The sequence below is a fragment of the Fundulus heteroclitus genome, chromosome 10 (genome assembly GCF_011125445.2).
Source record: "Fundulus heteroclitus isolate FHET01 chromosome 10, MU-UCD_Fhet_4.1, whole genome shotgun sequence".
NCBI lineage: Eukaryota > Metazoa > Chordata > Actinopteri > Cyprinodontiformes > Fundulidae > Fundulus > Fundulus heteroclitus.
Genome location: NC_046370.1, coordinates 7562174 through 7577112, shown reverse-complemented (window position 1 = coordinate 7577112; position 14939 = coordinate 7562174). Strand labels below are relative to the sequence as shown.

Sequence of the window (14939 nt, the reverse complement as noted above, 5' to 3'; positions counted from 1 at the left end):
TGAAGATTGCAGCAAGTTTCCAATTCATCACCAGACTTGAGTAATAAATGCTTAATTATCCTCAGAGTACAATCTATGGCTTTGCAGCTGTAGTGTTATGCAGTAAAAGGGATAATCTAATTAAATATATTCTCAGCACAAACCTGTTGAAGCTGCATCGTTTCTTCATGAAGTGAACCACTGCACTTCGCTGGGGACCGTTAATACAACAAGGTGGGAATCTAACCTCAGAGTAAAAACATACGACATGACATGCCGATTGTGGTAGGCCTCAATTTGGGTCCAGAAGGTTTTATAGATGTTCACAAGTTCCATCGTCCTAAATTAAAACCTCAAAAATTTGATTTAACTATAAAAAAAAAAAAAGTAAAACAAATTTGATATAGCTTCATAACAAAGAGTGATATATTTCAGTTCTGTTTCTATTAGTTTAGATGATTATGGCGTGAAAGCCTAAGTCCAGTTGCATAGAAAATGTTATATTACATCAGACCAATAAAGAGGGGTTTTAATACCGTCATGTTGACCTACTTAAGTATGTCCATGCATTGAGTAGTTATTTCAACTCAATACTTCGCTTTTGCACAAATATTGCAGTGATGTGGCGTTGCATGGAGGTGAGGTCATGTGGTGAAGCCCAGGTAGCTGCCTCCAGCTTGCCTGCATTGCTGGGCTTGTTTTCTCTCATTCCATATAAACAAAGATTGTAGGGATTTAGGTCGGGTCCGTTTGCTGACCAATCAAGCACAGTGGTAGCATGCTCTACATCACGTCGGATGGGTGGTCTGACTTTGGACTTGATAAAACACACTGGACCAACACCGATAGAAGACACGTTTTCCCAAATTATCTCTGACTGGGAAAACGTCCCACTGGACCTGGAACACAAGCAACATGGATTCTGTGCCTCGTCGCTCGTCCTCTTTCTAAATGAAATGCAAAATGTATTTTATTATCTGAAAAAGAGGACTTTGGACCTCTCTGGGCAGCAGTCCAGCCCCTTTTTTTCTCTTTAGGACTGGATCAGCCGATGCTCCTTCCTGCTCCCCTGTGAACATCTTGTTAGTTTTCTTGATCATTTTTGATTATTTCATGTTGGAAACCTTTTACTCATGGTTTCCGTTTGCTGTGCTTGCTGTGTTGCAATGTTAATGCGTCTATAATTGCTTGCTCGTGAAACACAGACTCTGGCTGCAGTGTGGGGGATTGTGCATCTGCCCCAAACTCTTAAATGGCCTCTCAAGGCTGCGCTTTCACTGTTGCTTTTGCACCTCTTTCTGCCACAGGTTTTCCTTCTTCTCAACTTTCCAAAACACGCTGAAATGAGGCAGTACTCTGCGAGCAGCCCGCACTTTTCAGCAATGGCCTTTTCTGGCTTACCCTCCTCGTGGAGATTGTCAGTGACCGTCTGCCGGACAACCAGCATTCCTCGCCGTAATTATGTAGATCATAACATTTCTTAATGAATTAGCCTTTGATTTATTGGTCTTATTTAATCATGAAGTTTTCTGAGAAATGAAATTTCATGATTCATGATTCTTGTTAAATCCAGGCCTACAGCCTTCCGAAAATGTTTGCATTACTCAGAATCAAAACCTTTTACGTTTCGTACAGAAATACTTAAATAAATACAATTTTGGGTGATATTAACATTTATTCAGGCGCACCTGTATATTGTTGTTGAGTTCATGCAACCAAAAGGATAACAAGTACTATCTTCTTCGAGCAGGTGACCCCACTTAGAATAAAAAAATAAGGCTTTCTCATTTTTGATGTCTCAGAAAAACTCTGTAAAAACTCTGGATGGAGGTACCAAGTAGCGTTAAACCGAGCCACAATAGTAGAGCCACCATCAACTGGTTTTTAAAGAAGCTTTTAGGTCAAGGGATCAGATTCTTCTTTTATGTTTTACGCACATATTTAACAGCTCAAACCAGCTGACGCAGGTTTGAGCAAAACCCGATGTTGAAACAAGACATATCCATGACTAAGGGGAGGGGGAAAAACATATGACAGAGAGTAAAGTTGCAACATCTGCCTGAAACAGCCGAACTTATTTATAGAGAAAAGGTTGTGACGCTGCATTCACTGCTGCTCAAGACAGGCCGCACGTCTCACTCTCAAAAGTGTGAACGTGCGCGCTGCCATGCACCCAGTTTCCCAGGCTTAGTCAGCCGCTCGGCACAGTTTGTGCTGACTGTGCTGACTGAGCTATTGTTTGTTTTTTGTTTAGTTTTTTTTTTTCTGTCTCTCTCTCTCTCTCTCTCTCGCTCTTTTCGCCTCCGTGCTTGTTTCCGGCTGCAGGAATGAGTCACATTCAACACGTCCAGGCATCAATCTTTATTTTATTTTTTTATTTTAATCTCAGGGTAGAAATGAGAAACGGGCAAAAAAAAAGAAAAAAGTGAGCAGGCGTTTCAATTTTCTCTTAGTCTGATTATGTATGCCATGAATAAAATACAAAGAATATATATCATATTCTAAACAGAATATGAGAGGTTTCAGAGACTGTACACTGCAAAAAAACAACAACAACACTACACCCAGCTGGGTGACTTTCCATCCTTTCGGTACAGTTTCTTTCAAAAGTATTCACACCCCTTGAACTTTCTCGCACGTTGTCACTTTGCAGCCACAATGTGTGTATTTTATTGAGATTTTATGTGATATACCAACATTTTATGTGATATTGTGACTTGGAAATGGGAATACAGGGCTTTCAACCATTTTTTTTAGTGAAAAAGTGTCGGGTGCAATTTTACTCAGTCCCCTTTTCCTCTGATACCCCTATATAAAATCCGGTGCAAGCCTTCTGAAATCAGCTAACAGGTAAAATACATTGCCGTCCACCTAAACGGCCAGGGTAACTCTGGAGGAGCTGCAGAGATCTACGGCTCTACCCATTGACTCATAACTTAGGAGCTGGAAGAAGGTGCTCCTGTCAGAGATCAAAACTGAACTTTTATATTGGATGCTGTGCGTGTCTTGGGGTGGGGGGGAGGGGGGGGGAAATACTAAGCAGTGGCCACACTGTGCCATGGATATGCTTTTCTTCAGCAAAGAGAGAACCTTTTTTAGCAAATAAAGTCTGAAAAGGGTGGCATGGTTTTAGTATTTAGTCCCCTTTACTCTGACACCCCTAAATGTAATCAAGTTAAATGAAAGCCATCGGGGAAAGAAAGCCATTACAAGTCTGGTTAGCAGTATGCCACAGGCCATTCAGGGGACACCGCAAACATGAGGAAGAACATCCTCTGGTTAGAGGAGACCAAAACTGACGTAAAAGATGGCCGTGGCTTCGTGATGTGGGGTTGTTTTTCTTCACTGTACGGAGCGAAACCGGCGACAGCTTGCAGCGATGTTTTGCGGGGGCGGACCCTTTCTTGTGGTCGAGCAGCGGCACTTGACCGGAGCTTTCCATAATTTCACTTCAGGTAGATGATGAAGAGTACTGGAAAATCGGAAGGCCTGCGAAGGGTCCTTGAATTTAGTTCTGCCCCCGACGGCAAAACAGTGCCAGCTTGTAGCGACCACAGACATACTGTATATACTATAATGTCTATGGTAGTGACAAAGAGAACATCTCTCATTGAAAAGAAGCTGCAGCATAAAGTGAGAATATCGTCATAAGTTTTGACTTTCTAACAAGGATTGACTTATCAGTGTTTGATTTTTAAATGTTTGAATTTTCAATGTTTGCCTTTTCAGTGTCTAATTTTTCAATGCCAAGTCTCTTTTTCGATGCCGTTGCAGGTGATTTCTCAATGTTTCATTTCTTCAAGGTTTGATTTTACAATGCCAAATCTCTTCCCAACATTGCTGCAAGCCATCACTGGTCTAGCTCCCTATCACCAGAGATAAGGAAGCTGCTCAAAGCTAACGGGAGGCTGGGTGGAGCTAAAGGCAGGGACGGTCATGTGAGAGGCTGCAAAAGACTTGAAACTTAAGGGATGTGAATCCTTTTGCAAGGCACTGCATCTAAAGTGAAGTGAGGTAAAACCATTTGGCTGCCCTTCGTTTGATCAAATGACAAAAAGGCGACAGGTCTGTCTCCTAAACTCGTGCCTGTCGCGTACGCTCGAACAAAAAGGCGCGTTTGATCTGAGCCCAAACAGTTAGTGCACATATTAATCAGAGGGTACGCCAGTATTCCTGCATAGTTAGAATGTGCATTTTAGAGTCAGCGGAGACAGCCCTCCCCTCTGGCTGCATGAAAATAAGGAGGAAGCATTCAACATCAAACTGCTTCGTAAGTGACATCCGCATTTCTATTTATAACTCAACTTTCCTCTGGTCTGACACCGGGCTCTCGTTCGTGCAGAAGTCAAGCGATCTCCGTCCTCTTCGTGGCCTCCGTCGAATCGACATCTTGATCGCTTGTCAAGATGTGATGAATGGCTTATTTTTTATATATATATATTTCACGGCGATATACATTTATGAACGATTCTATGTTAATCTCCCAAACTTGATCTCCATAGAAACGAGGGTGTAGAGCGTTTTACCTGTGTGTCTTTAGCTATGTAAGGCCTTGAAGGATGAAGCTTACGTATTTACAGCCTGTTAGTCGTGTTTTTTTTTTGGGATGATTCTAGAAACCTGAAGGCAACGAGAGGAAAGAGAATTAGAACTAAAGCTATCCTGGAGAACTAATGCGACGCTGTTAGTGTTTTAATGGGAGGAGGCCGTGATCTCCGAGAGCTTGGCGCAGCTTGGAGTCCGAGCCCTCTGCGCTCTCTGGTACAGCTCGCTGTCTCCAAAATAGCGAGCTCGGTAGAGCATTCCTTCCTCTGCAAAAGACCACACAAACAAATCACGTGAGACATACGAGGGGGGGGGGCTGGCTGGGCGGTGGGCTGCAAAAAAAACCCGTAAAGTGTTGCAAAAGATTCAGCCTGGCCCGATGCAATGAGAAAGCCCTACTTTGCTGTTTCTCTTTCCAGCAGTTGTTGCGCAGGTTTGAAATGTAGTCGTCCTCCACGCTGCGCTCCAGGTTTTTCAGGTTGGCGCCGGTGAACTCTTTGAAGAACTGCTCCCCCACGTAATATGGCACCTTCAGCTTCTCGGTCAGCCTCTTCTGCGTGTAGCCCGCTGACCTGGGGAGGACAGCGTGTGTGACAGACGCATCATGTGACAGCGGGTACGTAGGAAGGACCCACGGAGTACGCTCAGCTCATTTCAGAGAGGTTTCAGATAGCAAAGACAGGTGTTTGCGTGAAACAATTTTTTTTTAAAAGTTCTCTGTTTCTGGTATTTATAGCTTACACATACTACATGTTTGTGAACGTCAGCTAAATACTGTCGGTCTGTGATTACATTCATGACTTAACTACCGTACATTGTAATGGTATTCATCCCCACTTGAACTTTTTCCACATTTAATCACATTTAAACCAGAAATTTCTATGCATCTATTGAATGTGTTAATTAGTGCACAATTATGTGTCGGACTGGAAAGGATGCACGGCTTTTAAGATTGTTCACAAAATAAAAAATTACATTTTTAATTCCTGCAACAGATTTTCAATCGTATTTAAGTCTGAACTTTGACTGGGCCATTCCATACGCATGAAAACGTTTTGATCTAAAACCATTCTGTTGTGGCTCTGGGTTTATGTTTAGCGTCGTTGTCCTACTGGAGTGCAAAAGTCTTCCCTGGTCCCAAATCTTTTCCAGCTTCAAACAGTTTTTAGAAGTAGGAGTAGGAGCCAAGAGTAGTTCCTTTGGCCTTACTTTACCTCTGTTGTGATTCAGAAAAAAATTCCAGAACTAATCATTCTTTGGACGGTGTTTTCAGTTATTAATACAATCTTGGCAATAGTAAAAGATCAGGCAGTTCTCTTCAGTACCATACTGATAAATTCCTCCATACTCTCTCTCCAGAATTGTTCTGTATTTAACCCCATCCATCTTCCATCACCTCTGACCAGCTGCCTGGTCTTTGCTTAGGACTAACGTCCCTGCAGCATGGACGCACCCAACACAGCGTGTCAGCGTGCAGGGTGTGTTCACATTGATGTGCAGCATTTGTTTTTCACCACACATGCACAGCATTTTGCATGTAGTACAAAAAGCTCGGTTTTGCTGAGTCCACAAAACGGCTAAGATGTATTATGGCTTTCTACTTCTTTTCACAGAAAAGGCCAGATTTGTAAAGCGCATGACAAGTAATTTTCCTGGCAACAGATTCTGAGCCGTGAATTTCTGCAGCTCCTCAACAGCTACCAGGGGCCTCTTCTCTGCCTTTCTGACAAACGCCCTCTTTGCCTTGCTCTGAGATCTCCGCTGAACGACTGCATTCACACTTAAATGACACACAAGGGCGAAACTCTATGTACTAATTAGGTGACCTCTGAAGGCAGTTGGTGACACTTGGTTATAATTAGGGGCTTTGGAGTGAACAGGTCTGAAGTATTCTCTAATTTGTGTTGTTTTGTAATATTGAATTACATTAGAGCTCATTGAACTTTGTGGTTGTAATGTAAGAAACTGTGAAAAAGTTCAAGAGTTTCTTGCCTTTTGAATTGAGCCGTGTCGGTCTGTTCTTTTTCTTTTACTTTTTTACTGAATGTGATGATAATCTCTGTCTGAAGTTCTCTTTATTTAGTTAGGCAGAGCATCTGTTGTGTCCTGTGTTCTTTAACGCTCCTCTTGAGCACTATCTTAGTACAGGGGGTCAAACTCACGGCCTGAAGCTGAGACTGTAGGAGGGGCTGTTGACCATTATCTGACTGAGAGCTGACACAATCACCAGGATGAGGATGGGCATGACCTGCACGAAGACAGCCAGGCCTCCCTGCGACACAGAAAAAGAACATCTCATTAGGGAGGAAGCGTTTTCTCTCCCTTTGGAAAATGGCGAGCGGCTAAATGTCTCCCCCTGCTGGCGATTATGCTGCATTACATTATCTGTCCGGCAGCTGCTGTGTAGCCTAATCTTTGTGCCACATTTACACTTAGGAGACCTGCTCAGAACCAAATAAATAAATGAAAATCTAAAATAAAATAAAAATGCACATAACACAGCAAAGACACGTCTGACTATCGACTGACTGTATCACTTGGTATCCAGGACATGCCAACAGGTAACATTAGCAATCCCGTTCTGGCATTGGACAACGTTTCATAATAAAAAGCAAACAAACTAAATGAGCTGAATAATAACTAATGAAATTAAATATTCAAAATATGTATATATAAAATGATTACACATAGCTACTTGCTACTAATTTGAGGAAGACACGTAATTAAACAAATAATTAAGCAGATAAAACATATACTGTAATACATAAATAAAAGGAAAGTTGTCATAGTAAAAAAACACACACACACACACACACACACACACACACCATAGGAGAAGAAAATTAACCAATAAGTATATTATTATACATTCATTATACCACTTTATCAGTCATTTCTGTTTTTTAAGCTGTTGTAATGCTTTACAGCAATTATAATAAACAGTAGATACATGAATACAGAAATCCATATAAAGATAGAAACAAAAACCATTGCAAAGAATAAATGAATAAGAATAAAAATATTGACAAGAAAAAGAATAAGAATAATGCTTTTTTTAAATAAAAAGAACATAATTGAAGAGCACAAAACAAAGCAAATTTAAAAACTAGGGAGTTAAACTTACATCTCTTGGTCGCTCTCTTCTCTCCCGCCTCTGGTTACGCACCCGCCCATTAGTGTATACATGAGCGTTACCTAGAATAATAAATTATGGCTTAGCAACTTACAGACGCGTCATCAAAAGAAGATGGCTGTTCGAGCACAGAGCAGTGACACTCACTTGATGGATATCCTCCCCCGAAGAACATGTTGAAGAGGTCTTCAGGCGAGATATCTGGCTCAAAGTTTCCAGTATCGGGGCTGCTGCCTGACGGATGCCTCCCCTCTTCCCCCCACTGGTCATACTGTCTCCTTTTGTTTGCATTACTCAGAACAGCGTATGCATTCCCGATAGCTGTTAGAAAGGAATAATTATCACCCTTCTGCAAGTTCGGTCGGAGTGTGTCTGAAGTGCAACTGTTCTGATCAAGTCACCTTTAAACGCCTCCGTCGCGCCCGGAGCGTGATTCTTGTCAGGATGGAACTTCAGCGCCAGTTTCCTGTAAGATCTCTTGAGCTCGTCCTCGGAGAACTCTTTCTGGACCCCGAGGATTTCATAGAAGTCTTTGCATTGTTTCACTCTGTGTGTATAGGAAGCGTAATCGAGAATGTGACGGTCAGAATTAAAAAAAAAAAATAGACGCAACAATGTCAACACACTGCAAAAAACGGATCTAAAAATAAGTAAAATGTTCTTAAAATGAGTGTTTTGGTCCTTGATTTGAGCAGGTAAATAAGATGATCTGCCAATGGAATGAGTATTTTGACCCCTAAAATAAGATAATTAGACATCCTGCACTTGAAATAAGATGATAGAGATGAGTTGTTCCTATTTTAAGTGCAAAAGTCTTATTCCATTGGCAGATTATCTTATTTACCTGCTCACATCAAGGACAGATACACTCATTTTAAGAAAATATTACTTATTTTTAGTTCCATTTTTGCAGTGCAAGACCTATTCGGTACCTCCTCACGGCCTCTAGCTGCTCGGTCGTGTAAGATTTCGAGGTGTCCGGAGGCTTTTCTTCCGGTTTGGTGTCGTCGCTGGGGGTCTGTCGCTGTCGAGGCCCTGAAACGTCGTTGAAGTCCGCGTGGCCCGCCGGTCTGGGAGTGAAGCCATTCTTCGCTATCAGGTCCAGCAGTGCTGACAATCACACAGGGACAAATGGTGTCTTAGACGCATTTAAATGACAGATTATATTTGGCTTTACATTTAATTAATGTAGCTCGAGTTAACCCTAGCTGTGACATTTTATAAAAAGACAAAACAAATGTGGATCAGAATGAAAACTTCCTCTGTGAGGTAAATACAAGACAAGATTGTCTGGAAGCTTTATCTAAACCAACTAGTTTCAAAAAATGTTTTTTAAATAGAAACAAAATATAATTCAGAAGATCATTTGCATTTGTTTTCCTTCAAGTATTCCCCACTGCAAAAACAGAACTAAAAACAAGTAATATTTTCTTAAAATGAGTGTATCTCTCCTTGATTTTAACAGGTAAATAAGATGATCTGCCAATGGAATGAGATTTTTGCACTTAAAATAGGAACAACTCATCTCCATCATCTTACTTCAAGTGCAAGATGTCTAATTATCTTATTTTAGGGGTCAAAATACTCATTCCATTGGCAGATCATCTTATTTAACTACTCAAATCTAGGTCAAAAACACTAATTTTAAGAACATTTTACTTATTTTTAGGTCTGTTTTTGCAGTGCATATATTTAGTTCTACACAAAATCTTAATGAGATCAATTTAAACTGGTTTAATAAACCTGAACCTGTATTTTCAGCAGTCTCTGTTCAATAATGTGCCAACAGGAAGCAACTTTTCTGTCCTACTCCTTGAGAACAGGGTCATGAAAATTTATTTTTAATGCTCAATGCTCTTCCCTCTTCCGGCGCCTGATTGGTTTGTACATTTGCTCCAGCACTGTGGGTAAAAAAAAAAACGCAGCGTCTTGCAAACATATTCATAGTCTTTTGACATTTCGTTTCACACTACAACCACAAAACCTCGATGCATTTTAATGGGATTTCATGTGCAAGACGCACAGTAGCGGGTAAATGTCACAAATAAAACCCGAAAATGTGTCTGTTTGCATTCAGACTTCCTGAGTCTGAACTTTTAATCAGCTTTTCTTCTTCTTCTTCTTCTTTTTTTTTTTTTTTTTGCTGTCTACACCAGATTTCTGGACGCTCACATTTTGGCGTATTCTTTTTTTTTGCCGCAGGATTCTCAGTTAGATTTAAACCTAGTCTTTCACCAAGTCACTTAAACACATGAACACATTTTGACCAAAATCAACCCACTCTAGTTCTGGTTGTACGTTTCAGGTTGTTGTCCTGCTGGAAGGCGAACCTTCGCCCTAGTTTTGAGTCTTTTGACGCCTCTAACAGTTTTTTTTTGTTCTTTCTCCCAAGCAATACCCTGTACTTAACTCCACCCGTCCCTTCCCATTGCTGAGGTGGGGGAAAAAAATTGTGTTGTAGAGGAAAGACGGGTGTTGTGACTTGCAGCTGGACGATTGCTGGTTTAATGTGACCTTAACTGATAGGTGTTCGCTGGAACCAAGTTCTGAGCCTCGTACGATAAAGTTGTTGACGTCAACATTTATCCGAAGGACAGGACGGACGGACCAGCTGGGATCAAGATTAACCCGAGGCAGAAATAAAGTAGCGTTTCATATCTATGAAGGCAGGTCTGAGTTCTGACCCAGAGGCTCCACTTCCTGCTTCCCTGCAACCAATCAGCCTCTCCCACAGCGTGCAGCTCTCACCTTCTAAGCCAACCATTGAATTTTTATCACACGGTATTTTTTATTAAAAACATGCACACAGATGCCTGATCATGGCCTTCTTTTTAGGCACCATCGACTTTGACCAGCTTCCTTGTCCCTGCCAAAGTAAAGAATCCCCACAGCACATGGGCCACAGAGTTACATTTTGCATTCATCTGACCACGACACGCTCTTCCAGATGTTTTCTGTGTCCCCTATTTGGATCAAAACTGGACTTCTACCTGGTTTCATTCAACGATCACTTTATTTCCCTTATAAAGACCAGATGTGTGAGGTGTGCTATACTAATAGTCATCCTGATTGCTCCATCTCCTCCAGTGGTACTGCATTGGCACTGAAATTAAATCGTAACACCCGCTTATTACGCACAACTGGAATCTGTTCGCCAGTAACCGGGTTTTAATTAGGGTTACAACATCTGCTTTACAAGCACAAATATATGTATGATGGAAGCCGTGCCTATAGAATACAAACACATATAACAAGATAACAAGAGAAGATTTTTATGTGAATCGTGTTAACTCTCCTTACACATTGTCACTTTGTACTTCTTCGTGTTGGTTGATCACATTATCACCTTTTAAAAAAAAGAAGAAGCTTCTGGTTGAGACGTGACAAAACGTGGAGACTCTTTCTTTCTATCTGTGCCTAACAGAGTGAAAGGAAGCTGTTCAGGATGCTGGAAATCCACATCTTTCCCCTGCCCTGTAGCTGACCAACTTTCTAGTTGTATCTTTCCGTGGCTAATTACTGGCCCATCTAAAACGAACAAAAAGAAGCATCACCGTTGCACATTATCAAGTTTAACATGACAGTTTCACGGTAGATGAGTCAGCTAGGGATGCTATTGAAGGCCCCGGCTGTGCGCTGCTGTATGCGGAGCTCCTCTGGGATGGGAGTGATGCTGCAGGTGATGATGATGCTGCAGCTACCGGGTGCTCATCTCCACACAATCATTGCAGCAGCTCTCGCTTACCTTGAGCCTTCTCTGTCGGGAAGAGTCTCTGCGCTTTCTCCAAAAACCTCAACGCCTTGTCCGGCTGGCGACTCCTAAAAGCTGCGGCTGCAATGTCAATGCAGCGCTCCGCCTCGTCCCTGTTTACTTCCATTGCAGAAACGACGGCAGCGGCGGCGGCTATAAATACACCCACTCACTGACTAATCTACGCGTTCACAGCCAACAGAATGATGCCATTGAATTATGGTGATATTTGCTTTTTTTGACATAGCAGTGAATGTGTACAGCCGATGGTCCAGGCTGGTCCTGTTTGTTTAAAAATGATTATGGTGGCATCCTGAGTGCGACACTTCACATCTCCCCTAGATGGCGACAAATCGCCAACTTTCCAAATGTAGGTCAGTCGGGATGAAACACAAAACTGTGCTGACCCCCCCTGTGTTTGAGAGTCAAGTTTCACTCTCGCTGCGCTGCGCTACTACACGGTGGTTTACGGCCATTTCATAATAATAACGACCACGTGATGCATTCAAGAACAATGCGTACATTAGAACATCTGCACTCAAATGCACCTAGAATTATATAGGTATACCTGTTTTATGATCAAATGTCAATACAAGACACTTATTTAATTAACTGATACATCATACATTTTTCACAGAATACTAACGGACATATAGCCTAACAGTAATTTTTATGCTTTTTATGCATTTTTATTTAAGTACAAATTAAGTTATATTACCAAGTATAACCAAGTGAAAAGTAACCTTTGTTTAACTTCTTTAAAAATACTTATTTGATATTGTACAGCAGATCATACAACAGTTCATTTATTCAAATCATTGGATTTAAAAGGTTAAAATAATATATTTTAAAGATGAATTACAGAGTGATGCATTTCCATAGCGTATTTCTATTAGTTTGGCTTACACCAAATGAAAACCACACATTCAATCTCTCGGAAAATTACAGTATTGCATAAAACACAAAAAAGGATGATAAATACAGAAATAGTTTGGTAATGAAGAATACCGTTTTGTAGCAGACAATATAACTGACAGTCTCCACAAGGATGGTAGGTCTAAGGGTTTCAAGACATAACCTTAGTTTAGCAACCATAGTCCAATAAAGGTAATTACAAAAAAAAAAAACTTTTTACAGAGTGTTGCATCTAAATATATTTTATGTAAAGTTCAGTGGAAGAAAAAAGTGGAAGAAAATTGTGCATCAATTTTTGTTCTGAAATATCAGACCTAATGCAGTCTGATTGCCGATATATAAATAACATTTGATTGAATTACTGACGTCTCTTAATGGTTATGGTGTGGTTTAGTCTGATTGCATGTCTAATTTATTATGTCAAAATATTTTCAGTTTAATACATTTATCTTTTTTTACTCCAGCATTACATCCCAATACATTAAATTAGATGTTGAAGAGTATTTCTCAGTATTCTTGTGGCAGTATATTTTAAAGACAGAAATATTACTTTATTTATCACTGTTTTTGGAACATCATATAAAATGCATTGTAAAACTCTAAACCACACAGTTTAATAGTGTACATAAATAGTGTACATAAATATCATAAAAATGCCAAACTTGCATTAATTAACGGTGAGATCAGACATAATTTATTTCATCACATTGAAACAGGAATTTCAGTGGACATTATGCGATTAAACTATATTACACCTCTGATCACAGAGTCTCTTAGTCCAATATGAGTGAGTTGAGCTATTTTAAAAAGAATGGGAAATAAATATGTAGGCCTATGTCCAAATAAGAGACATACACGACCCAAGAGTCTGATGGAAATTTAAAAAAAGAGATCATATTTCTCCTATTTTAGCTTTCCTTCATTGGGAGAAAGGAATAGAATTTAAAATGATCCTTCTCACGTATAAAGCCCTTAGTAATCAAACTCCATGATACATCAGAAATCAGATTGCTCCCTATGTTCCTAACAGAGCACTTCGCTCTCAGACTGCAGGTCTACTGGTGGTTTCTAAGGTCGCTAAAAGTAGAATGGGAGGCAGATCTTTTAGTTATTAGGCTCATCTCCTGTGGAACTGACTCCCAGTTTAGTCCGTGAGGCAGACACCCTGTCTACTTTTAAGAATAGGCTTAAATCTTTCCTTTTTGACAAAGCTTAAAGTTATAGTGGCTTAGGTTATCCTGTGCTATCTCTGTCATTATGCTGCTATAGGCTTAGGCTTCTGGAGGACATCAAGATCTATTTTTCTAACTTTACTAAATTCTCCTATTGTTCTCCAATTTGCATTGCTATTTGTTATTTCAACTTCTAACTTTATGTTCTCTCTGTCTCCTTTCTCTTCGGCACACCTGGTCTGGCGTTCTATTAGCTGTGACATCATTCAGAGGGGCAGATCATCTGCCATTACCATATATAACATAGAAGGGATTCAATATGTGCTTCTGTGCTCTTTTGTGTCTCTTCTCTGTCTTCTTTAACCCCCAGTCGATCACGGCAGATGGATATTCACACTGAGTCTGGTTCTGCTGGAGGTTTCTTCCTTTTAAAGAGGAGTTTTTCTCTTCACTGTTGCTACGTGCATGCTTGGTATGTGAGATTGCTGCAAAGCCATCGACAATGCAGACAACTGTCCAACGTGGCTCTACGCTCTTTCAGGAGGAGGGCATGCTGGAAGTCAACGACTCAATGCAATCTGCTGGGCTTCCTCAAGTAGGGAACTTTTTGACCAATCTGTCTGTAGGATTTGATTGAATTAACTTTGAAACGTGCCTTTGAGATGACACGTGTTGTAAAATGGCGCTATGTAAATAAAATAACATTTAATTGAGTTACAATGAAACACTTACAGCTGTTACTGCAGCAAAGGGTTTTGCTAGTAGGTCTAAATAGCCCTGTAGTAACAAGCAAATACAATAACAATTCTCAACATTTATCGTCTTTTTAAAATTTTTGATTTAGGAACAAAAACAACGATTCTTTCTTTTTGATTATTTGGATATAAATCATTTCGTGTAGTACTTTATTTTAATGCGCCACGCAGTTAAAACATGGCCGTAAAACGCAGTGTAGAAGCGCAAACGGCAGAGAACCATCTCGAACAGGAAACTCGAGTCGACGCATCCGTTTCCATTTTGGGTCCCGCGATATTAAAAAAAAAAAAAAAAAAAAAAAAAAAAAAAGTACGATCTTAAAACGCTTGTTAAAAGTCAAAGCATCCCATAAGTTGCAATTACAAAGATATTTATTGTAAAATGTGTTATTAAAAAAAATAGTTGTAGAAACGAAAATGCATGTTTTAATTAAAACCAGAACGTAAAGTAGGCGCGACCCATTTCATAATCCGAGTGGAGTGGAAATATGAGAGTGCTTTAATTCAATACCAGTCTAGACAGGAGCGGAAAGGCACCCCCGCAGCTGCTCTCTACGGTGGTAGGTTAGTATACATCTGGCTGGTCATCGAATGAATAAAAGGTGAACAGCAGATAAAGAGGCAGCCAATCAGAATCAACTGCGAGGCGGCATCCGAGCTGTGATTGGCCAGGAACGTCGGAGGCTGAG

General features: G+C 40.5%; 1 protein-coding gene across 1 annotated transcript; it reads right to left on the bottom strand.

Annotated features, from left to right (window-relative positions):
- Positions 1–2998: 2998 nt before the first annotated feature.
- Positions 2999–11754, bottom strand: dnajb12b (DnaJ heat shock protein family (Hsp40) member B12b). Its single transcript, XM_012853982.3, has 8 exons — positions 11403–11754; positions 8590–8767; positions 8059–8204; positions 7805–7978; positions 7649–7719; positions 6687–6796; positions 4924–5096; positions 2999–4790 (listed from the first exon to the last, which is right to left on the bottom strand). Exons 1-8 carry the CDS (start codon positions 11533–11535, stop codon positions 4672–4674), a joined length of 1104 nt encoding a protein of 367 aa, XP_012709436.2. The 5' UTR covers positions 11536–11754; the 3' UTR covers positions 2999–4671.
- Between the last annotated feature and the right edge of the window lie 3185 nt (positions 11755–14939).